Source organism: Mytilus californianus, unplaced genomic scaffold (assembly GCF_021869535.1).
Source record: "Mytilus californianus isolate M0D057914Y unplaced genomic scaffold, xbMytCali1.0.p SCAF_6, whole genome shotgun sequence".
Lineage (NCBI taxonomy): Eukaryota > Metazoa > Mollusca > Bivalvia > Mytilida > Mytilidae > Mytilus > Mytilus californianus.
This window is the reverse complement of record NW_026262712.1, coordinates 93,549,430-93,576,597: the sequence shown is the minus strand read 5'-3', so window position 1 is coordinate 93,576,597 and position 27,168 is coordinate 93,549,430. Positions and strand designations below refer to the sequence as shown.

The 27,168-nt window shown below is 30.7% G+C and overlaps 1 protein-coding gene across 1 annotated transcript in view; it reads left to right on the top strand.

Moving 5' to 3' along the window:
- Window positions 1–1,902: 1,902 nt before the first annotated feature.
- The window catches only part of LOC127706986 (ephrin-B2-like), a 141,738-nt gene continuing 116,472 nt past the window's right edge, over window positions 1,903–27,168 (top strand). The window contains exon 1 of the mRNA XM_052211747.1: window positions 1,903–2,246. Within this exon, the coding sequence (XP_052067707.1) occupies window positions 2,119–2,246 (128 nt within the window). The 5' untranslated portion in view covers window positions 1,903–2,118. The remainder of the gene's footprint in view (window positions 2,247–27,168) is intronic.

The window sequence follows — 27,168 nt, the reverse complement described above, 5'->3', positions numbered from 1 at the left end:
TACTATAGGTATTTATTTGATTGTATATAACTATTCATTGACAAAGAAAAGTTTAACATTATTACATAATCAATTACTGATAGTTGGAATCATGAGTTCCATCTTGAAATTGTAAGTGTTGTGTTGTCTCGCATTCTCTCTAGTGACGGATTCAGGGTTAGATTGAAAAATAAATAAAACAATTTAGCATAACACCGTCCAAAATATATTCACTTTTCTGGAAATACGGATATATTAAAACTAGATTAACTATGAAGTCTGTCTTATATGAACAAAGAAACGTGTTGGTAAGAGGAGCGCAGTTGGTTCCCTTAGGCATGTCCACTGTCTGTTAAAAAACATCTATCAAACGTAACAAATGCGTTGTCGATAAAACAAAAATGAATTAAGCATCATGTATCGCTTTTTTTTAAAACGGAGACTTTTCTTACAAAGTATAACTTCTCCATTATCTTAAAGATGACATTTGCATCTACGTTGGCAATTTTCACGAAACAAAAGGAGCGAATTCTTTTACTCTGTCTATATATTAGTAATATGGAATATGTGTATTATAAAGTGCAGAGCAGTAAAATGTTTGGGATAATCGTACTATACAACTTTACTATACAATACATTTTATACCTCATTTTTCTTTTATATTTATTTGTTCTTGGTAAAATGTTGGTCGGATAGTTGCCCGAATACCTCAACGGGAGATACGCCACTGCAATTTATCTGCCGTTTAATTGTTTAGCTATGCGTCCAGCTATATGTTTATATGTGTTGAAATTATAATCAGTCAAGAAAAAAACAAATACAACCAAAAATATTATATAAGACCTCGGGCAAAGCAGTATACTTAAATTGCGTTTATTCAAAGCTGAAAACTTCATGAACGCTTATGGTCTCCTTGAGAGGCAATCGTTTATTGTTTAAGACAGGTCTTTAATGAAAGCGTCTTGCTATGTCGATAAGATTCTCCCTGGATGGATCTATCATCAACAACAACACAGTATTGTATAAAGGTAGGGTTCGTAATTCCAGAAAACTGTATATTTTTGGCCGATTTTATGCTAAAGAAATGATACATTTTCCAATCAAATGACGTACGCCAGCCCCTTTTGAATCCTCCACTGGAACCAAAGCGAAATGAGTGAGCTATATTACATGTTATATTTGTATATTCATCCGATTGTTTTGCCAGATGGGTGTTAAGCTAGTTAGTTCGAATATAGACATAAGCTTAGTCACAATGGAGTAGCTTCTATTAAGGCAGTGAGTCAACTGCCTAACCATAGTTTTGCCCTCGAACAAGTAAGATTCATCATGAGTTCCAATCCTTTTGATATAATTTGCCTCACTAGAAATAAGGCTCAAGCTACGTCACTGATCTATCGAAACTTGTACATTTCATCCCGAGGATTTTCAAAGTAAATAATGAAAATACTGGATAAACTTAGTTAAACATAATGTCAAATGCTTAAATGTGGAACCCCCAACATAAAAGTGATTTGATGTAATGTTTAACTCGATATGACAGGAAACATCACCAATTTAGTTAGATGTTAACTTTTGTTTTATTAGATTAAACAGCACGCTTTCCGACTAGAAAAGATAAAACAAACATTAACAAGACAAGACATTGAAAAACATGTCTTCTTTGTAAAAATCCTTCTTCGTAAGCTATATTTCCTTTTTTCAAGGAAGAAACTCGTTTGTATTAAAGTAATTAAATTTACTACACACACAAAGAGACACACATTTGTGTAAGACATAAGTGGACTAATAGACTTAACGCAAGGTGTATTATAATATTCATTAAAAGTTATTCAGCTATGAAGTCAGTCATTGGAATGCATTGTTAAATAACCAATAGCATATGATATATTTAAAGAAGTTGACAGGTGAAAAACTCCAAGAGTTGCCTCCCATAGAGAGGTATATTCCCACGTGATATACTGGTAAAACATTTGAGTGACAGCAAGAAAGATGAGAACTGAAAGATGGGGATAAAAAATATCAATAAGTTTGGAATTACGTGAAAATATGAGTTGACAGTGACCCAAAACATAAATTGAGTGTATATATTAGCTGTTTGTGAAGTTTGGAGAATTTATTTAGCAAGTTTCATTCAAAATGTCGTGGAAATTAACAAACGTATATTCTGTGATAGTGGCAACTGGAATTTTTCTTATGTTTCAAAAGGTGCACTCGAATCAAAGAGTCCAAACATATTATCTATACTGGAACCAAACAAACTCCCTGTGAGTACTTGATTTGTATATTTTGATGTATGGTTTTCAATAGATATAGAAAGTTATTTTTATATGTTTACTTCAATACTTGTCTACTTCTACTCTGCTGTAAACAAACGTTTTGCTTGTACCTTAACAAATTATGGGAAAAAAAACTAGATGTCATATCTTGAAAATAAAAGACGGATTTTAAAATGCATGCAAGGTGTGCCATTTATATTTTTTATTTATGTCAGTTTTACAAAAATGTTGAAAGCTTTAGTTTATATTAAAGGTGAGTTTTACCTTGGTTTTGATAGAGATAAAATCTGTATTATACAGATGAATAAACATAAAACATAAAACTATTTTCAACCAAAAAGTTTTGAATTTCTTTTACTTTTAAAAATCTTGGCTTTCACATTGACTTTGACTTCAAAGTCTGAAAATTAGCATATTCAAATTTATTTCATGCCATAATTATATTAAATTGTTAATTATAATTAAATTGAATTGTTAATTATAATTTATAAATTGAACAATTTTATAAATGTGCATGCAAAAATATCCCTAAATTAAATATATTATTATTTATTGATATTAGTCATATTCTTTTTATAACAATAGGTGTTGAAATCTTTCAATTAACCAATTCATGAATTGGACACAATTATTTGTAATACTTTCATCATGTGAAATTAGGGAAAGAAATCAAGTGAATTTATTGGCTATAATCCAGTTATGTAATATAAAATAGATTAATTATTTAGTAAGAATTAAATTGTTTACCAATCTGGAATCTTTTATTTACCTTAAGCTGATTTTAGAAGTCTGGAAAATGTTTTGTAATTCAGATAAAAGAAAATGAAGAGAAAACATGGGGAAATTGCCACTTCATACATTGTTCTGTGATCTTTTCTGTTTCTTTGAAAAAATTCCCACAGAATACACAGTATTATTGATCATTTCTAAAAATATATTATATATGATTATTATGATTGCTGCGCTGACATTTGGCAGATACAAGTCAAAACACTTTGTCATAGTTCAATGTGCCACAACCCTGTAGTGAAGTTGATTTCAAACAAAACACTGCTGTACTAGACACTGCTGGTGTTAAAAGTTAATTTTTATGTTTTAATGGACAATTATTGATATAATAAATGGTTAAAAATGTCAAACATATGCTTATCGCTGCTGAATATTCACTTTTAGATTGTGCCCAAAACCTTGCTCCCTATTCATCTATTTAAACTTTACTTTAGTTCTAAGTGCAGCAATGTTCAACACGGCTGAGCTTAAATATAAGGGACAGTATTTAATTCAAAGTGTGAATTAAGCAGGGTAGTAGAAATAAGATATGTGTTAACAAATGTATAAGCATGTTTGGTAGATCAAATACCTGTAATTTAACCAGATATAACATATTATAAATCTTTGTCTTACCTAACAGGTTTTAAATGTTAGATTGAAGTCAACTTAAACAGCTGGACATATTTGTTTTTTGCAGTAAAACTTCCTGATAATAAAAAAATGTCAGTATAAAATATAAGATTAAGTTCTAGATTAAATTTGAAAAAAAAAAAAAAATGCATGAGCTGTCTGTACCGTTAATAACTTTTTAAAATAAGAGTTATTTTGAACGTTTATTAATTTGAATGTCAATTATTCCTGTGGTCTTTAACTTCACTTCTCAAAATGAAAATCAAACCATGGTCATGTTGTTGGCTTCCTGAATTATTGGTATACACCCCCATATCTTCCAACTTTATCATAGATAGTTCATATGCTAATTTTTTTTCTAAAACTTGTACACATATTCATTAAATTGATGCTAATACATATAAGTATCAATCTCAGGGGAGACAATTGTAGAGAATTTTACTGCAGATTTGTCTGTTTTACACTGCATTATGAAATATATATATACAAACAATAATGGATATATACCAAGTTAACATTTTACTTCCTTATTAAATATTTATATTAAAGTGATTTTAGGTTGCTGTCTGTGTTTTCACATTGACAGTATACCAACGTCTCCTTTTATTCATATTTTAGATTAGAAATTCACCAAGAACTGGGTTTCTCCAATATGATGTATACATTTAATGAAAAATACAGTATCCTGTATTTTAAAAATTCAATTTTGAATGTACTGGTACTTAACTTTTTACTGCTTTTCAGAAAAGTATAATTAACTATAATGAATGATAAATGAATTAGATTTTAGTCACTAATCTACCTTAAAAACCCCACAACTAGAACATTCAACAATTTTTGTCCAAATAGAAATATACATTAAATACAGTTTAGGGTTCTGTAATGGCTCATCATCGTGTATTAGAAGGAAACATTAATATTTTTTGCAGTTTATTAGCCATAATTAATGATGTTCAGATATATGTTAAGGTTTGTTAACGTTTGTTGGTGACAACTTGCAACATGTAACATCAAAAACCACAGAAACATGCTGACGAAATGAAATGAATTATTTTATTACTTCATAAATCAATTTCACCTGAAAGGTACGCTATTACATATTCTAAAAGTCTTTGTTTTAAATATAAAGAATCAATTAAATATTATAATTTTGCATAATTATGGTGATAAAACAATGTTTAACATTATGTATACAAGTAAATAGATACAAGATTTTTCTCCTTTTGAAATAGAAACTTTTGGAATTTTAAAAGCTAATTTTCTTGTGTATTAGATGTTTGGCCAGACATATAAAATAAAGTGTATTTGATGATAGGGTTTAAGACAGCTATTTAAGTATTTGTAAACATGGACCAAAGATAATCAACTATGTATTCACTAACTTAAGTCCATTAAAATATTTAAATGTTCATTTCATGATATTTGATACAGAGCAAAATCAACAATATATAAATTTATAATACTGCCCTGTTTCACTCAGGCTTCAAGTACTGACCCAGCACTCGCATAAATATTAAACATATTATCATTGATAAATAACACAGTATATATTCTTACCTCATTGCTTGAAAAAAATAAACTAAAGGATAAGTGTGGATGAATTGACAAATTAGGACCTGACAAATGAAAGAAAAAAATCAAAAGGTATGAAAAGACGAAAAAAAAAAAAGAGAAAATTGTCCAGAAAATTTAACAAGTGGTAATTTATAGTCTGTCTCTTTGTATGATTTTTAATTTTAGTTCATTTATATGTTTTGGAGTTTAGTATTACATCCATTATCACTGAACTGGAACACATTTTTGTTTAGGGGCCACCTGAATCACGCCTCCGGGGGCGGAATTTTCTCGCTGTGTTGAAGACCCATTGGTGGCCTTGGGCTGTTTTCTGCTCTTTGGTCGGGTTGTTGTCTCTTTGACACATTCCCCATTTTCATTCTCAATTTTATCTTATAGAATGTAACTTAATGTTTTCGATCTTGCATCAGTGTTGGTATTACTATGCAAATAGTTCCAAATTTCCAGAGGCCTTTCGAGTGGTATCAATAATTTTCTTCCATTTATCTTTATCCCATTTGCAAAAAAAAACAAATTTATCAGTAATTTTTGTTTTTGTTCGACCATTAGAACTTGTGACGATTTCTTTGTTACTAGACTGTTAAATAATGTAACAACATCTATCATTCTCAGTGAATTATAGTAAATTACACATTATAATCTGTTTGTTTATGAGAAAAAATATTATTCAAGAGAGTTTTTCATGAAAATATTTAAATCGTGAGGTGTGCAATCATTGTTTTTGTGGGGAAAGTTTTGACGATCACGTTAGAAAGTTTACTGTTATCTCAGAATAAAATGTTAAATTATTAAACTGTTTTAAACTGTTTATAATGCAGAGTAAATATTTTAAGAAACTATACATTTATTCTAACTGTAAAGGTCACTAATCTAACATTTAATCCCCCGAAATTGTTAAGCTTCTTTAATGGTATTGTACCATATCATAATCCTGTTTTGGTTAAAAAAGAATATATTTGTCACTTTGGCGTTGAGTCAGTTTGTTCTTTCTTCAATGGGGTTTAATGATATTGTTTAGGTTAGATCTAATTTTTGTGACTGGAGGGAAACTTTGAGACGGAAATAGTGCAATGTTTTAGGTATACCTAGTGAATATTTTTATAAATTTTGACATTCGAACAAAGAAAAAAAATCAAAGTTTGACCAAAACTAATAAGGACATTTGCTCATGACTAATACTTAGTAGGGTCACTTATATATACTTTTAGAATATACTATATAATGTGTTTAAAAAATATACTGAAAAAATATGCATGTGATATGCAGGGGGGGATCTATGGTTTTAGGAAAGAGGATGGGGGCATTAATGTCTATAATGATAAAACAAGCTATGAGAATAGGGTCTGAGGCGAAAAATTTGTTGACCAAAATTTGCCCAAAACTGATATTTTTTCTGTTAAGGAGGCACTATGATCAGTATGCCCCCCACTTAAAATCACCTCTGACAGTGATTTACTTTGGAATTCTCAGTACATATTTTATAATTTCTTCCATTTCGATGCCATTACAATTATATATAAATAGACATTTTCTATGAAGATATAATATATGTTAAAAGATTATTCTTAGTAAATTATTTATATTATATATACTTATTACTTTATAGATTGATGTTTTTGGTTGTTATGATTATGTTTTCGTAATCTTCAAAACTTATCTTTCTCAGCTTCATTAGCCTGTTTGTAAAGCGTCTAATAATTTTGATAAAATTTGATTTTTGTGATAGTGTGAATGATTACTTGTGAAATAATTGAGCAGTATTGGAAGCTGAAGTATTTCCTATTATTAAATAATTATATGTAGTACCCTTTTCCTTTGAATGATATAGTAAACAAGTATAATGCCTAATTGTCACCAACATGAGATTTATCACATGTGATGCTGTATAACAGAAATGTTTTTTTTTATGAAGTGATTAGGTTTATTCACAATTGTTACAGTCGATTTAGTCCTTACAAGAGATTGCAGATTATTATATAGTTCCAATTTAGTGAGGTGTAGTCAAACCAAGGATGTAGAATCTTCAAAACAAGTTCTAAAACCAGCATTTATACATTTGATAAAATTTCCAACCTTGACCATCAAATTGGGATCCATAAATTTGCATTGGCCATGTTATGCACATGCATTTGGGAGTATGGACCCCCTTGTTTTACCTTTTTTCCACTCATTTTTAGTGTTTAAAATTTTAATCTCAATCATGTTGGCTAAATTTACAATTTTAGAATACTCTTCTTTTTTAAGTTTTTTTTTTGGTGTGTTTGTCATGTATCATCATTGCTCGCGTCTGTTTCAAGATTTGTATCAAACCAAAAAATAAGCCAATGAGTGACCCTAATAATTATCAATAATTGATAGGATATTTCTATGAAGACATAATATTTTTCCAAAGTAAAAAATTGAAAATTGAACATTCTATTTAACTTAACAAGAAGGCAGCATACAAATGCATGTAGATCAGTATTTCTTGTATTTGGTAATCAGTAGACTGGCTGACAGGATTTTGTCTAACTGGACAGTTCTTTAATTAATATGACAAATTCTGAATCATAATTATTCCTTAATATACTAAGTAATGTCACATGATATTAAATAAATAAATGTGTCATTTTAATGAAGGATCCTAATTATTGTATCCGCCGTTATATGTGTTAAAGCTTTTTTTCTTACAGACTTTATCGATTTCTGATTGGCATAAAAGAATAGTCATATTTTTTTATTGATAATTAAAAAAAAGCTAAGATAGAAAAATGTTTAATCTAATGCACATGACATGTCAGTCTCCACTCGTTCTATTAATGAGTGAAAAAAGCAAAGATGAATAAATGTTGCTTTAATTGTTGTTGAAACTTAATCTTGTACTGTTATTATGAAAATTTATGTCTTTCTTGGGAGATGTTTCCATGTGATATTGGTTTTATTTTCTATTTTCTGTTATTTCTCTATTACTCCTAATTGTTTTCTGATTTTCTGATCCGTGATAATGGTTATCATACAAAACATTTTGATTTGAATGTTCATTGTCTATTTCTTCCAATCTCAATGCAGAAAATTTCATCCTTTAATTACTTTACACACCTATTGAACTACCTGCGATTGCAGTGGAATCCTACAATTAATTTCATTTAGTCAACCTTAAGATTGCCATTAATCTTATTTAAAATTGGATACTGTGAGTCTTTAATTATTGTACAGTTCTGCCACATGTACCAACAATGTTTACAAATTGGTTGCCATGGTATCTGAAAACTCCTTAATGGTTTTGCTGATTTGACCACAACAGAATATTGTTTTTGTACCTGATGTTTAAGAATTGTCGTCTGATATATATTTTATACCCGTACAATTAGCTGATGCACAAAATGACTTGGAAAGGGTAAAGTTAACTCCTATAGAAAAAAAATAATCCAAAAGTCAGGGAGGGGGGTCCAGGGTTGGAGAAAAAAGGGGTATAAATATCTATAATGGTAAAAATATTGGCGAGCATAATTGCATTATTGACAATAACTTTCCACTAAGATTTTTGATGTTTAAAAAACATTTTGTCAAAAAACATTAAAGAGGACAGCAGCCTGAGAGAAGTCAGTATCAGGAATATTTAAGATAAATTACTCAAGTTCTCAGTCAGTCAGAGAACACCTACTTTAACCAAACAAAGAATTGTAGAAAAGAATAAGAAAGATTCTGGAACTGATATTGTGTCACCTACAAATTTGAATATTTATGAAAAGAAATAAAAGGTATTATATCAAATATCCCCCGTCAGTCATCATTTATATATAATTACTGATGAAATATGAAGGTTTCAGCAAATAGATAACAGCTAGCAGTCAGGCAATTACTCCTATAATAAGATGTTTTAACCTGTAATAGAATTTAAAATGAAAACATTGTAACAGGAATTTAAGTCTTTGTTATTTTAATGCAGACTGTTTTGGGTGGATTTTCAATGTTTATAATTTCACACCAACAGTGATTTGAACGATAATGAGATGATAGGTTAAAATGTAATATGACCATTTTCTGTACCTGACAAAAACTTTGCACTCCAATTTCTGTAAAGTTGATGTCTGTATTTTAAATATTTTGGGTGGTGCTATCTTGGATTGAGTATTACCGGTATTCAATGCATTGCATGATCATCATTAGAAAGGTTTTTTCCACTAAATTTTGGACAAAGATTATATAGTATGCTTGTTTCCCATTTGATTTTTTATTTTTAAAACAGTAGTATAATTTAATTACTACATACAAGTGATTGTACTTGAATTGTTTCCTCTGGTTAAGTGTTTAAAATATTGTTTTAGTCAACAAATATGAGGTGTTGACAGAAGCTGAGTACATTACAGGATGGCCGATATTAATCAGGTTTCAACCTCTGAATTGTTTGGTTTCCACAGTTAAAAGTATTATGGATTAAGTGGATTAAGTGGATAAGTCTCTCACTGATATCCACAGAGTTTCTTAAGAGAACAACTGGATCATAGCTGAAATCATTTGATACTCAAAATCAAAATGTACAAGATACAATATCAGTACATTTATACATTTAAGTCTCATGTTTGAAAAAATTTAGATTTTGTCACACATGTAAGTAATGATAAAAAAGTTTAATTACTTATCAGTATTCTATCCCATCCTATTGATATGAATGATGATACTTCCAGACTAAACCAGGGGCCTCTGCGTCTGAGTGGTATATTATTTTTCATTTATTGAATCACTTAAAACCCTGTCAACATTGGGGTTGTGAATTCAAACCTTGCATATAGCAGGTGCCTTATGCTCCAATCTTAATTGTCCTATAGGATTGCCAATTTTCCCGAGAAAGGTCAGGGTTCTCTCTGAGCACCCTGGCTTCTCCTCCACCAATAAAAACTGGCTACCACAAACAGCCAATAGTGCTGAAAGTGGGGTTTCACACCAAAAATCAGCCAATCAATTAATTGAGACTAATAACTTAATACTTGAGGACTTCTTGGTGCTTATACCCAAATTCAGAAGACCCTTTGGCATTTGAATAGCTTGATACCAAATATCAATGTATAAGTCTCCTTTATACAATAAGCTGATGTAGTGTCCTTCATTGACCATAGCTGTATTTGACATACCATATATCATGCCCTTCATTGACAATTAGATGTGTGTTTTACCCTGCAGTTTTGTCATTATCCAAATAGATTTAGAATATGTTCACTTTTTACAATGGCCACTAAATACATTAGTTGAATGGTTTTATAGATTATTAGTTCAGATTGCAATTAATTTGGTTATAAAAGCCATATAGATGCTATTCACTTTGTTGACCATCATCCCACTGGCTTGTTTCATGGTTTTGGGTTTCATGAATTCCATTGTGGAATGAATTAGTAACATTTTATCTCTGCCAATTTTCATAATTCTGTTCAACAATTTGGGATATTCAGATGACTGATTTTTTTATGACATGTTATTTTATGGCTATAGAATTGATTTGAACATCCAGTGTAAAATTTTATTACCAAATTTATGAGCTGGCAAACAAATACATTCAGGGTATAAAAATGGAAAAAAAATCTTGACTTAAAAACACTTTTATTTGAAAGAAAGTGGATTGTATTTTGAGAAATATTTTAATGGCTTGTAAATACAGAGGATATAGATATGCACTTAAAATTCGTAACAAAGTGACTGAGAAAGCTATTAAAAAATAAACCTCAAGTATAAGTCCTTTCTGACCCTCCATTTTTAATTATCAGTGAATTCCTACCTGTGCATGTTATGCATGCGGAATGTAATGTCTCCCCCTAGCACAGAATTACTAATGAATTTTTCATTTTGTATCTTAATGACAATTGTTTACATCACTTTGTACCTTTATTTGTCGTCACATCGTTAATACCGCTGCCATTTCAAATGACTTTACGAGAGCGGAAAATGTAATCGGGTACATTAAACTTGATAAACTCTTAATCATTGATCCATTCCATATTTAAAAGAGCAGAAAAAAAGGAGGATGTTAGATAATTATTTTTTAGCGTTATATTTTATAGGATTATAAACAGTTGATTTTCACATTTATTTATTCATATTTAATTTATCCTTTTATGTTCCCAATAATTTATTGAAAAAATCATTAGATTAGTATAAGTGAGTCTTTTGATCAGAAAAAAATTACTTGACAGATCAAAATCGCACTTGGTTTGATGTTTTCGTCAGATCACAGCAGGACTAAATCAGTATTTCTATAGTTCTGCCTTGTATACATTCAACCTTGATAATATTTTTTTTACTCAAATGGAAGAAAAGTCGACCTAACCAATTACTATATGTGTGAGGTTCTTAAATATGAAAAATTTACAAGTAGGGCCTTTTAAGGAACTTCCACAGATATGAAATGGAAATATTTATCAACAAAAGGTGTCGGTACAATCTTTTTTAGAGTATTGAAAGTTACTTTATGAAAGAAAAGTCAATATTTGTTTTGTTTCACATCTTTTGTATGTAGAAGATTTGACTTCATGCCTGTTATCAATATTTGTTGCACCTTATTGCATTTTAATCCTGAGCATTGATAAACTTTTAATTTATTTTCTGAAATAAAAAAAAATTAATCTTAAAACTTTGGCATATAGATTTAACATGAACTACAGAAGATCGTCAGCGAGTTTAACAATTTTTTTTTTAATCAAAGTAACATTACGACTGTAAAAACTTCTGCATTTCTGTAAGAAAATAGGATGAGTTTAAAGCACAGATTTATAGCTATTATGATTTAATAACTTCTTAAAATGCTTCGTATGTTTTGAGCAAGGAAGTCCCATTATGAACAAGAAAACTGTTGATTAGAAAGATGAATTATCCAAAGTAATAAGGTTTTAAAATATGTCTAAAAATATATGAAACTTAAGAAAAAGAATGCTTTTGGAGTAGAAGAAGGTATAATAACTTTGACATTTTAATTAAATTTTAAATCTTTTCCTGCAGCTTCAATTACCACTGTGGGTTTATGTTGTCTGTCATTGCAAAATCTCCTCAGCTTGCCAATCATATGACTTTTTAAAAAACATATTCAAGTTTTATGTCACTTATGTATGTTATACTATAGGCTTGATCATTCCTACAAAACTGAACTCTTTTAAATCATTTCACACCCTGCTTAATCTTCTTTATGAAATCACCCTAATAACTTCTTTAAAAAAAATACTGAATAGGAAAAGATAGGCAAGTGGCTTTGTCAATGTACATTTTTTTGTAAGATTGCAAAATTTCTAAGCATAGATAATTGAATTCTGGGAAAAAAAGTTGAAGTCATTTGTTTGACAACCAACCATATAAATGATACATCACACATTGAAAAATTGGCCTTGTTGAAAAACGATTGTTCAATAACTGTCTTGGATCTCAGTGATAGAAGTCTGACTTCCAAGTAGATAAATTGACATCATCCATGTAATGTAAAGTTCAGCATGTAACATCCATGTTGTCATGTTCTGTCTGTGTTTGATCTAATAATTAAAACATTTGTAAAATTAGTTCAACTGTGAGAGAACAACTGGCAGGTTTCAATCTCACAAGTTAAAAATTGTATTTTTTCTGTCTGGGCAGTGACTTTTATCATTTATTATATTGTAGGAGTTGGATTAATAATGACATGGATGATGAAGCTTAAATCGTCTTTGATTCAATATGTTTTAACCAGTTATTTCTGATTCTTTAGACATTGACAGAAAATCTTAGATTCTTCAAAAAAAACAAAAATGTATAAGTTATTTTTCTATGAGCTATATTGTTAAAACAAAAAACTTGACATTAAGGGATTTTTTTTTTTTATTTTGGGGTTTCTGAATTTGTCAATATTGTTGCATGACAGGCCACTGTATGCTCTCCTACATCAATTCATACTGACCATGACCTAATATAAATTGACAAGATAACTATACAGCCAATTCAAAGTTGTGAAATGATAGATTTTAAGCTTTTTATTGTCTGTTGTTGTTGTTATTGGTTGTTTATTACCCAATATTTACATTAGAATTTTATGTAAAATAAGTTTATATGTTCTTGTATATCAGATAATACACAATAGGCCCCAGCTGTGAACAACCCATAAAATTACATCTAATAGAATAACCTGATTTAAATTATCTCCCTTTGAAATTAAACCCTGATCATTTTTAGTAAGAGAAATAAATGTTGTAACTCAATACACCGTGAGATATCTCACAGAGAAAATTTCCTCTTTCATAGATTTCATCTGTTTAATTTCATTTTAATCATAATTTTTACATCAGAATTGAATAAATTTATATATAAATTACAAGCATTGACATACAAAATTGAGCTTTTTGCAATATATTTTGTCTTGTATTGTATTACAGGGTTGATTCAGTTCCGTACAAAGTATTTTATTATTAAATTATTGTAATACTAGATAATTTATAATTTCCTAAAGGAGAATTATTGAGTACAACAGTTTGTTTTTTGTTTGGGTGGAAAAAAATAGATTAAATATATTATCAATTTTACAAGGAATGACTGCGCAAATTACTCACATTTCAACTCTGCATCTTTCTGCTTCAGTGGTTTTGCAGTTTATATGCAGTCAGTGACAATCAGGGTAATTTTTTATGATGACATCCAACACAACATAAGACATCGAACATGTAACTGTTTTAACAAATGCATGAATATGCCTGTACAATTACAAATGTACTTCTTACAAGTGCTTTATGTGAAAAGATACCCTGAAATTTGCAGTTGATTCAAAATTTTGCTAAAGATAACTGTTGTTGTAACAACCATTAAATAAGGAGCAGCTTGATGTCTGTTTCTGTATATTTGTCAAATACTAACAGATTTCTGACATCTTGAAGTGGAATTAAAATTGAGAATGGAAATGGGGAATGTGTCTAAGAGACAACAACCCGACTAAAGAGCAGAAAAGAGCCGAAGGCCCCACCAATGGGTCTTCAATACAGCGAGAAAATCCAGCACCTGGTGGCGGGTTCAGCTGGCCCCTAAACAAAAATGTAGTATATTTAGGCAAAAGTGATAGACCAGTAAAGGTTAGACACCTCTTGGTAAAATTTACAGTCTATCAAAAAGTTTGTCCATATTTAAGAAATGACAGAAAAAATATTTGTACATGTTCATTTCTTAGTCTTTATATCTTTTTCTTGTAGTTATATATTGCCAAGTTCTTTTACTGTGAGAATTCCCTTGTCAAACACAATATTTCACTGGTCAAACCAAACCCTTGCCTGATTCTAATTACAGTAACTCTTTGACATTAAGAGACCCTTAAGTCAGAAACAAGTAAGGTTCTTTTCCTCAGGTCAGAACATTATGCCTGGTCTTTAAATGCACTCTTTGAATTTAAGAAACCTCCAAAGACAGGAATCTCTTTTCAAAGACAATTTAGTTTTGTCTGTGAATCCATTTTCTAATGCAGTGACAGTCTCACCAGAGTCATCGAAGTCTTTGGCAGCACATACTGTTAGTAAACTATTTGATATATATATAATATGATAAATCAGTATTATCACATCAGGGTTATCAGTGATTGACCTTATTCTACTGCAAAGGTCAAGATATTGTTTGTTGTGACTGACCTTTTATCAAGAGAGATAACTCAGTTTGTCCTCACCTTATGATAGATTAACATTTATGTTATTTATTATTAAAGATAGCTCAATGGTACTTTATTTACTTGAAAAATGACAATCTGTTTATTCAAGGAACATTGCAATATTTATATTTTATATTTACTAGCAACAAAGCAAACTAGCTTATATTCTGAAATAATTTGGCAATTAATTCCCCACTTATTCATGTAGGCTTTCAAATTTTTGGGTTTTTGCATTCCTTGGCCCTCGGTCATAAAACTTTACTCAGTACTCCGAGTATAAAAATGTGCTCGAAACATCAAATCCAATATTTTGATTGGTTGATTTCTGAGTCTGAGTACAATAATCGTGCTCGAAAATTTTATGACCTCAAGGGCTGATGAAGGTTAATATAGAAAAGCGCTTCAGACACCTTAAATTTATAAAGATATTGTCATTTTTTGACCATTTGTAAATGTTACATAACATTATGGGCCAGAAAAGCTGTTCCATGGTACTTCAAATATCACAACAAGTAACCGTTTATGCAGCTTATACTTTTTGGACCACCCTTTCAAAACCACTAAAGAATCTTAATTTATTAGTCTTGAAGTATTTTGGTAAAATTAGCCACAGTAATAATATTCTGACAAACCAAATGTCAATCATAGCATATATTTTATGGTTTATTAGTTTCACAATTCATAACACATTTGCAGAAAAATATAATGAGAACATTTAAATTTGAGAGTGGCGTAATTACATAGATGTAAATTTCAGATAAAGCATTTCTTGTTAAAAACAGGTGAAAGGTGTTTCATTCCATAGTCTGTTGAAGCGTGGCTGTCCTTGGTTTATAATTGTGTCCAGACTTCAAATTCAACATTCAGGAATAAAAAAATTGTGTAAATTTTTTGTTGAATTGAATTTTTCTGTTATTTCTATTAAATCAGTTTGCTTAAGATTGGATGAATAAATTTAGGAAACAAGTTCTGTTCAGGGTTATTCAGTGGCATCTTTCTTCTGTCTGTAAAATTGAATAAAAGCAATTGTTAAATTTTTTGGCAGTGAAATAAAAAAAGTCTTTGATTATGATAATAAATGCTTCAAAATGTCTTTCTCAATAGAAATTGTGAGAAATATATAGCAGAAAAAAATATGGAAATCCCAAGCCTTAGAAAAAAAAAAAGAAACCAACACTTTTTAAATATCATGCGTCCGTCAAACACATTTTCTGGATTTCCTTCATGTACACTCAAGCCGAATATTTGAAAGCCAAGGATGTGGAATGATGTAAAATTTGCCTTAGATATTCTTTGCTGCATATTTAGGGTAAAAATTTGTCGTATTTAGCATGTGCGTTTTGATTTTAAACCCCCAGAGGGTTGTTGGATTCAAGGAAGTTAGAGAATATTGAGATATTATACTAACATGTTGGTCTATAAGCCAAAAACAATTTTAAATATTTGAATAATAGTTAATAATCTGCTTAGTATTAAAAATTAGTTGATCTTTTGTTATAAAATAAAACAAGCTGAAATAATATTGAATGTTGAACAATCTTTTAAGTAAATAATTTGGCTTCATTTTCCATGCCTGGTTTTATGTAATAGGTAAAACTTACACAATGGCATCATGACACAAAATTCTTACTCTATTGGTTATTAATTTTGATCTTATTTAAATAATAAAGATTAAATTAAAATAATTGTTTAAATTTTAAAACCCTCTGGTTGTTAGAATTATAAGGGAAGGGCATGTTACCTAAGGTATAACTATATTTTGGATACATAAAAAATAATTTAGCAGACTCCAAAATCAAAGAGGTTTTTTTAAAATAAATAAAAAGATCTGTATAAAACTTTGAATTTCTATCATTTATTGCAGCAAATAGACCAGGGAATTTTCCCTATTGGCTTTTTATTTCTCCTAGCCTTTTTGTCGAGCCTGCGACTTTTGTCGCAGAAAGCTCGACATAGGGATAGTGATCCGGCGGCGGCGGCGTTAGCTAACTTCTTAAAAGCTTTATATTTTAGAAGTTGGAAGGTCTGGATGCTTCATACTTTGTATATGGATGCCTCATATTACGAAGTTTCCGTCAGTCACATGTCCAATGTCCTTGACCTCATTTTCATGGTTCAGTGACTACTTGAAAAAAAAGTTCAGATTTTTGTCGAGCCTGCGACTTTTGTCGCAGAAAGCTCGACATAGGGATAGTGAGCCGGCGGCGGCGGCGTTAGCTAACTTCTTAAAAGCTTTATATTTTAAAAGGTGGAAGGTCTGGATGCTTCATACTTTGTATATGGATGCCTCATGTTACGAAGTTTCCGTCAGTCACATGTCCAATGTCCTTGACCTCATTTTCATGGTTCAGTGACTACTTGAAAAAAAAGTTCAGATTTTTTGTAATGTTAGATTCTCTCTTATTATAAGTAATAGGATAACTATATTTGGTATGTGCGTACCTTGCAAGGTCCTCATGCCCGTCAGACAGTTTTCACTTGACCTCAACCTCATTTCATGGATCAGTGAACAAGGTTAAGTTTTGGTGGTCAAGTCCATATCTCAGATACTATAAGTAATAGGTCTTGTATATTCGGTGTATGGAAGGACTGTAAGGTGTACATGTCCAACTGGCAGGTGTCATCTGACCTTGACCTCATTTTCATGGTTCAGTGGTTATAGTTAAGTTTTTGTGTTTTGGTCTGTTTTTCTTATACTGTATGCCATAGGTCTACTATATTTGGTGTAAGGAATGATTGTCAGGTGTACATGTCTAGCGGGCAGGTGTCATCTGACCTTGACCTCATTTTCATGGTTCAGTGGTTATAGTTAAGTTTTTGTGTTTTGGTCTGTTTTTCTTATACTGTATGCCATAGGTCTACTATATTTGGTGTAAGGAATGATTGTCAGGTGTACATGTCTAGCGGGCAGGTGTCATCTGACCTTGACCTCATTTTCATGGTTCAGTGGTCAAAGTTAAGTTTTTGAGTTTTGGTCTTTTTTTCTAATACTATGTGCAATAGTTCAACTATATTTGGTATGTGCGTACCTTGCAAGGTCCTCATGCTCGTCAGACAGTTTTCACTTGACCTCGACCTCATTTCATGGATCAATGAACAAGGTTAAGTTTTGGTGGTCAAGTCCATATCTCAGATACTATAAGCAATAGGTCTAGTATATTCGGTGTATGGAAGGACTGTAAGGTGTACATGTCCAACTGGCAGGTGTCATCTGACCTTGACCTCATTTTCATGGTTCAGTGGTTATAGTTAAGTTTTTGTGTTTTGGTCTGTTTTTCTTATACTGTATGCAATAGTTCAACTATATTTGGTGTATGGAAATATTTTATGATCTATTTGGCAGTCACGCAGGTTTTATTTGACATTGACCTCATTTTCAAGGTTTATTGCTCAGTGTTAAGTTTTTGTGTTTTGGTCTGTTTTTCTTAAACTATAAGCAATAGGTCAACTCTATTTGTTGTATGGAAGAATTGTTAGCTGTACATGCCTGCCTAGCATGGTTCATCTGACCTTGACCTCATTTTCATGGTTCATTGGTCAATGTTTAGTTAACTTGGTTAATGTTAAGTTTATGTGACAGTTGTAATAAAGCTTTATATTTAGGACTATCAACATAATATCAATGATTAGTAAAGAAGGCGAGACATTTCAGCGTGTGCACTCTTGTTTATAATAAACAAGATTTATGTTTTTTTACATGTACCAGAATTCCTGACTCAATTTTTCATCATGTAAGCATTTTAATGATATGCACCCCTGTAATTTGTACCCATCAGGCGCTTTATTTCAAAAGATTTTATAGGGTCAAACATCGGTTGAATAAGTCCTATATTTGTAATTATAGTAATTTATAATTAGATTCATTTATTCCACAACACATACAGACTTGTAACTAAAGGTGATCTTCGTACGAAAATGTAAATGATAGTCACCATATCTTGTCCAGTTTTGGCTACAAACCAATGTCATTTAAAGTACTGTTTGCTCTCTTGAACATCTTTGACTTTTTCTGTCTGAAGCGCCATCGCCATCAAATTAATATATGTTTATTCATTAAGGTGCTTCTTTTCTCAGACTCAAGTTGATTCACTCATATCTTCTTTTATTCAGAAAAATAATTTACCAAATTTTAGTTATTATACCTGAGCCTTATAAACTAAATTTTCAGAATATTTTAGAATATACAATCATTCTAAATGAAAACTTTAATGGCAATCATCATTCTTTAATGAAGAGTTTGTTGACTTCGAATTTTACTGTTAGCTTAGCCAAAGGATGTAAGATCAGAGAGTCTTGGATGTAAGATCAGAGAGTCTTGGATGTAAGATCAGAGATTCTTGGATGTAAAATCAGAGAGTCTTGGATGTAAGAGATCAGAGAGTCTTGGATGTAAGATCAGAGAGTCTTGGATGTAAGATCAGAGAGTCTTGGATGTAAGATCAGAGAGTCTTGGATGTAAGAGATCAGAGAGTCTTGGATGTAAGATCAGAGAGTCTTGGATGTAAGATCAGAGAGTCTTGCACCCATTGTTTCTATCAATAGTAGAAATTGCTAACTTCAGATAATGCATTTTTACTTTTATATTTTAACGCTGAATTTATTTTGTACAAAAATGTTTGTAATCTGCTCAAGAACAGATCATGGCTAAAGAGGTGTACTTCAAATTTCGCTTGTTTTCAGGTGACACAGAGGAATCTCATTTAAAGTGTTACAGTTTTAACAAGATGGACATGATCAAATTTCCAAAATCTATGAGTACAAAGTTCATATTACTCTCTCTAAACCAAGCACAATTAAAGTCAAAAAGGGCCATTTTGCTAAGATTGTATAGTGGTCATTTGTGAAACATAGGCTATCATTAAGTCTCAAGACTATGGTCTGTCATTATCACCTTAGACATTCAAAAAAATTTAATGGATTTTTAAAGGTGTGGTATAGGTGACAATACAAATGATTTGTACACAATCTTTCTTTTACATCCTTGATAAGATTTTTGATTATATTTTGTTGTGGTTGACATTGTAACAGGTTGGAAAAAATAATAAAATTTCTTTTTATTTCTTTACTTGTAATCACATTATGGATCAGGATTTTATGTGTCTCGGTTCAAAGTTCAATTTCATAAATTCAGTAACATCTAATGATATTGCTGAAATGAATGCATGGTCAATACTTGAAATCGTATAAACATTTGTCTTGCATCCTGATATTAAAAGAAAGATTTAGTGCAATTATGAATGGAAGCACTCCAAGAACTATAATGGCAAAACCTTATACCATTGGGAATGTATAGACAGTCACAATAGGCTAGCAAATAGGATGATTTTACACCACCAGTCGATGAAGCTTTTTTTATTTGTGGTTACATAACAAACAATACCTTGAACTGTTTCACATACGATATGCACCAAGTTACATCAAAATCTGACATGGTTAAAAAATAGGGTGGAAAATGAATTATTTTTTATAATTTGCAAGAGTGAAATTATGATTGACAGCCAAAAATTATGGAAAAGACTAAATACTAATTGGCATCATGTTGAACAAGATTAATCTTGTGAGAGAGGTTTCTAAATACTCTTATCAGCAAAGATTTCCATCAATTTGCACAGAGACTATACAAAATTACTTACAAATTGAGGCAATTAATTTGTTATGTTTCATTTGAAGTTTGTTCTGCATTGAAGCAATGTAAACATTTGTTTTAGCTGGATTAATTTTACATTTTTTGTAGCATGTGTAGACCTGTAATGACGCCATGACAGTACATAAGTGTCACAGATGCTTATGTCATGTTACGTCTGACCAGTTGCTTCAGTATTTAATAAACATAAAAAGAAGTGAAAAAAAAAACAATTCTCAAATTAATCACCTGTTATTTTTTTTTATGTGAAAGTAGTAGTAAAAGTTTTAATTGATAAAATTTTTCAACCGATGGCGATGGCGATGGCAGTGTTGCAGCAGCTGTTTAGTTTTAAACAAAGTAGATAGCTAATTTTCTGCAGTAATTTAAGATAAATATCATTTCAAATGAAATTGAAGATTGGTTATGCAAAAAAAGAACTTAGATATATTCAAAAAGTAAATTCCAGGTGGATGCAGAATTCTGAAAATTGTGCAATTCTAAAGGCTTACCTTGATATAGATAAGCTATATAGATAATCTATGTGTAAAAAATGTTTAGTGATGACAATTTATGGGTTTTTTTTTGGTGTTCTTATTAAAGCTTTCAGATGACATTGTGGATGGTTATATCAGTATCCAGGGCAGTGGTGGCAAAAAACATGTTTTACAAAAAAAAATATTTTAAAACATTATAAATGACACTTCTTTGTGTCCCTATACAACTCAATAATTAAAAAAAGAGTTAATGATTGTTCATTTGGCATGGAATACTTAATGATTGTTCATTTGGCATGGGATACTTAATGATTGTTCATTTGGCATGGGATACTAATGGTGGTTCATTTGGCATGGGATACTTAATGATTGTTCATTTGGCATAGAATACTAATGATTGTTCATTTGGCATGGGATACTTTTAAATTTCCTTGAAAATTGATAAAAAGATGAAATTGCAGCTGTCACTAACTTAAACATACAAAACTAATTTAAATTAAGTAGGGCATCCAAAAATCTGTTACACAAATAATTAATAATTAAAAATTCATTTGTTGATACAAGGAAGCTCAATATTAATAAAATTATCATTATGTAGATTATTTTTATAGGCCAATAAAATTAGAACTTTTATTAATGGAGATCTGAGTAGATGAATTTGATCATCCTTGAAGTGACATTTACTTTGTCATCAAAGGTCATCTTCATTTTTTTCAATTATTTTTCTTTCTTCTTAAGATCAATTTAGAAACGATATTATTCAAAAAATAAAAAAATTGGGTGGAGGCTTTAATTTTATATTTTTAATTGATCGGTAAATTTCATTTATTTAGCAATTTAAATGAAAAAAATGTTGTTCTTCTCAGTTTATGAAAAAGTGAGGGACTCATGTACAGGTGGTTAAATTAATGAATAATTTTTATTGTTAATGAGGCTAAATATCTTGACTACAATAATTGTATTATGTTTATGTTAAAGTCAAATATGGAATAGATGTACATTGAATATTCAAAAACATTTCAGGGGAATTTAGATACCATTTAGTTTTTGTACATGTGCTTAAATAACTGGGCATTTGTATGGCAATTTTCTCTTTTAAAATGGAAAAAAATATATTTTCCTTTTGACAGAAAGAATATATTCACTGTGTTAAAACTTGTGAAAACTAACTTTTAACAACAAAAGATAATCTGATTCTAGAATCTCCTTAAAAGTGTCATCATGGACACTTGACCACAATCATCTTCTTGTTGGTTTAATGAGTTGTGGCATGGTCTTCACCTAATAACTTTACAACAAAACACATAATCTTCTACCCAGGGTAGGATTTCGGATCGTTTACAGCGGATGAAAAGTTAATGGCTGTAAACATGACTAACTTCACCGTCTTTTGTTTCTGACTGCTATTGTTTACATGTCTTACATGATTTGAGTCGGTAGAATGCGGAATGTCAACTGCACAGACAATAGCTTGAGTGTAAATGTGAAATAATCTGATAGAAATTCAAATATTTGAATTTTTATCTGATCAATCAGTTTGCAGTTAAACTTACAGATAAGGGAATGTTTTTTAATGATTTCGATCTAAATGCTGTCAAAATCGCCCACTAATTAGGTTTATTAGTGTTGTTTAAATGTCGATCGAGACGATTAGAAATTTAAAAAAGATTTATTTGTTTTACCCTAGTGGTCGTACATTATAGTCAGTTGTAAAAAGTTTTTTTTAAAAGGTTTTGAAATGTTGACAAATTTAAAGTTTGGACTTATGAGTATTCTCTCATTGTGATTAAATGACTAAGATATAATATTATAAATCCTGATCTAAACAATCATTTGATAGTTAATCCTCAGATTATAGCCTTTAAGTCTTGATATGCTTCACATCAGTCTCAACAAAACTTGTCAGCATGATTGCCTCCATCAACAAGAATGAATAAAAACTGATATCCTGTATATGCCATTTACACAGCAACCTAACAATAACACAATCTAGGAGCCTCGGTGGCCAAGTGGTTTAGGTAGTTACTACTGTAATCACTAGCCAGTCAACACTGAGGTTGTGAGTTCGAACCCCGCTTGTTAATTGACTAGGATTGTCAGTTTTTCTATAGAAGGTCGGTGGTTTTCTCTGGGCACTCGGGCTTCCTCCACCAATAAAAACTGGCCGCCACGAAATAGCCCAAAAGCGATGCTTAAAAGTGGCGTTAAAACACCAGAAATCAAATCAAATCAATAACACAATCTAACACAAAAAATAACATCTAGAAGTCTTCAGTTATAAACAAGATTAATTAAAATTGAGAATGGAAATGGGGAATATATCAAAGAGACAACAACCTGACCAAAGAGCAGACAACAGCCGAAGGCCACCAATGGGTCTTCAACGCAGCAAGAAAATCCTGCACCCCGAGGTGGTCCTCAGCTGGTCCCTAAATAAAATTGTGTACTAGTTCAATGAAATTGTCTAAATCATCCAAATTCCTTCATTGACAAAAGCCATTAAAGTAATAAAATAGTAAGGTTCCTAATTTTGGATGCTCACATCTTATAACCCACTTTTGGATACAGCAGATACAATAGAATACTGTGTTCCCAATTGATAGTAAAAATAATTAGTTTTGGCTAATGTCAACAGCAGATTTGTGTCTGCATTTCTGATTGCCATTGCATAACAATGGATTTTACAATTGAGTGTTCAGCGGGATTTTGTTCTGTGTTACCTATTGCATCTACAATACTTAAATAGCCGGTAATAGTTTGGTATTGCATATTAAATAAATAACACATAGCTGAGAGGGTGATAGTGCAGATTGTTACCCCGAGAAAACATTGTCAAATGAGGCGAAGCCAAGGTTGACAATGTCTTTTCGAGGGCTAACAATCTGCTCGAAGGGTAATAGAGTATTTGCCATGGGATAGAGTAAATTGTCTCCCTCGTATTAACCAATCAAAATCTGGCATTTTGACATGAAGTATAATAATACATGTTGTAGTCTTAAGGGATGTTTTTGATAAATGATTAAACTGATCCATTTAAGAAATATAGCGAGTGACTCATAGCTCTTTGCACATTTAGAAAAACAGACATGGCTCTACAAAGATATGTTTCATGTCAATAGAAAATACTTTTCTTTATACTAGTTATACTTCATTCATGTACATGGTAGATAAATATCAATAAGATTTCTTTACCACAAATTTATTCCTTGAATGATATATAAAGTATATCTATTATTTGAAGCAAAAAATATTTCTGAAAGTCTATAATTTCCATATGTTTAATTATCTTTTTTTGACATTTATGCAAACAAACCTATAACTTTGGGCTGGATAATTTTTTCATTCATTAATAATTCATTTCATTAAATATCAGATATCTTTATTAATTAATTAAAGTGATGCGATTGGACCTTAGTAGTACACAGATTTCCATAGCAGACATTAAACAGCTTTATTAACCAGCTATCAAGGGAGCATCCGTTTGGGATTTAACTCACTATCAATGCCAACACGCATGTATACTATGTTAAAGCTATTGTGCGTGGGATTCTTATGTAAAATGTTTTTGATTATTTTTAACATGCTTATGTTAGAGCAAAAGGAGCTTGTTAAATCATTCTGCTGGCTTCAAGTGAAAGGTCATGGGTTAGATATGCAGGTTGGTCAAACCAAAGATTTAAAAACTTCTATTTACTGCTTCTTTGCTAAACATGTAACATTTAGTTGTAGGAGCAAAGGCTTGTCTGCTTTGAGTCAGAATAATGTGTTGTAGCATGGTGACTGGTTGCTGATAAATTGTTGCCAATTATGTTGGATAGTACATTTTAAACCTGATGGAAATGTGTCTGTAGGCTTTATTCCTATGACATCAAACATTATCATCCTCAATACCTATGTATTATTTGCTGTAGGACTTAACCTGCCATTAATTAATCAATCAATTATGAATTATTCATTCAATCAAATTTTAAAAGTTCAACAATAACGAAATTGCTTGATAACTTTAACCTACACAGTCTTATTGGTATTATCAAAATGTTGACAGGACTGTTATTGTTTTAAATGAATGATAATAAATATAGTGAGACAGCAACCAAACAATACAATGAAACAAAAACAGGGGCATTAAATTATTAGAGGAGACCAGGGACATAACTTAAAGGGAGCCCAGTCGCCCATGGCTCCCTGATTTTGAGCTGGGCCCTAAACTTTCAGGTAAATTTCAGTTGAACATATAGAAACTAATTATGAAATATCTGGTCTGGGCTCCTAGCTTGAAACTCCCAAGTTTAGTCCCTGGAGACTCTGCCTTTATGCAATTACCTGTATTGTTCTTCTAATGCAGTTTCAGTAAGCATATTTTATTATATTGCTTATGTCAGTACATGGGTTGGTGGTTTATCAAAAAGTGCTCTGATAAATTTTATGCCTGTCATGAAGTTTTATGAATGTATACAACATTTTTTACTGTTAAATTACATCAGATAAAGACAATAATACATTAAAAGGAATGACACATCTTAAAAATGTAATTTATTTCTCCATAATACTTAGTTAACATTGTGAATCTGTTGAGTTTACTGTAACCTTTAGTTGAGTTATCAATAATTGAAGTTCATCTCTTTTTTTTTTTGTCTAGCATTTGTAAGAATGTCTTAAACTATGCAGCAAATTTTCAGACAGATTACATATTTGATTAAAATATCAAAGCTATAGAAAGTGAAGGATTGCATCACAATCTCTGATGTCAACACATTATTGTTATCAGAAGAACTAAAGATACTACAAATGTACATCATTTGCTTCAATTCTATTTTATGTATCTGCATGTCAATCACTGGCACAAACATGCTATTCTAGATCAGTTTGGACACAAACAAAGACCAAATATTCTTTAGTGGATGGTATTAATAAACTTATCATAGTGGAGTGGTATTTGATCAGCAGACACCTCAATAATACTTGAATAATGTTTGATCTTTGTTTTGATAGTATATATATACCATTAATGAGGAGGAAATAACAAATATACACTTAAGTCTTTATGGAAGCTTTAATCTTGAAAATGACCATAATTAATGGGAAAGATGGTAAAATGTTGAACAAGCATTTAATGACCTCCCCCCACTTTCTGTACCCCTTCAAAAATAGAAGCAACTGAATGAAAGGCCAATATGATGATTTAATTGGCTTAGAGCTATAATGCAAAGAACCCTGAATTTTAAACAAATTTTTTCATCTAATAGATGACAATACATTTATAAATTCTCATTCCATGTAATGCAAAATAAGAGCCATTTTACTGATCCATCTAAATGTAGTTCCATCCATTACTGTCTCCACAGCGGTAATATGTTATAAACCATTAAATTGCATTCTTTAAAAAGTTTTGAATTAAAAGATTTTGTTTTAATGGTTTTAATAAAGTGTTTATTGTCAAAGTACATTAACTATTTATTTGTTGTATTTTCTACACAACTTCCTGCATCAGAATATGACATATAACATATAAATAATATTTTACTCATTCTTTATAAAATTTCATATTTGAAGTACTGTGACTACATTACTAGATAACTCATAATGTTATCTTTGTAGCATCAGTAAACTGAAATAAGATGTCAAAACAAACAACAAGATGTATAAACAAATTAGGAAATATTAAACACTTAAAATTTCTTAAACTGATAATTTGAAGCTATATATATTCATTAGAATTTAGAAGTTAACTAAGCGAGTTGAAAGTTAACTTGGTGTTATCTGGAATCAGGGCTAAAAAAATTTCAGTAAGTTGATAAATAGAGATTTGAAGTTAAAGAGGGGAAAACATTTATATTTTTTTTCTGATTCATGCAGTTTTACAGTACTCATTAAGTTCTATAGCTTTAGAAATTTAAAAGACGTTTCCACAGAAGTGTTTCCATGCAGACTCGTGGATCTGACTCATAGTAAAATAGATACTTTAAAGAAAGATATATCTCTTGCTTGAAAAAATACTGAAGAGTAAAGGAGTAGCTGGTCTTATTAAATCCCTGCTAGTGTTAATTACATGGAACAACAATACATATAAAGTTTTGGAATGAAACTTTTTGCTTTTGACATTCTGGTTGCTAGTGTTAATTACATGGAACAACAATACATATCAAGTTTTGGAATGAAACTTTTTGCTTTTGACATTCTGGTTGCTAGTGTTAATTACATGGA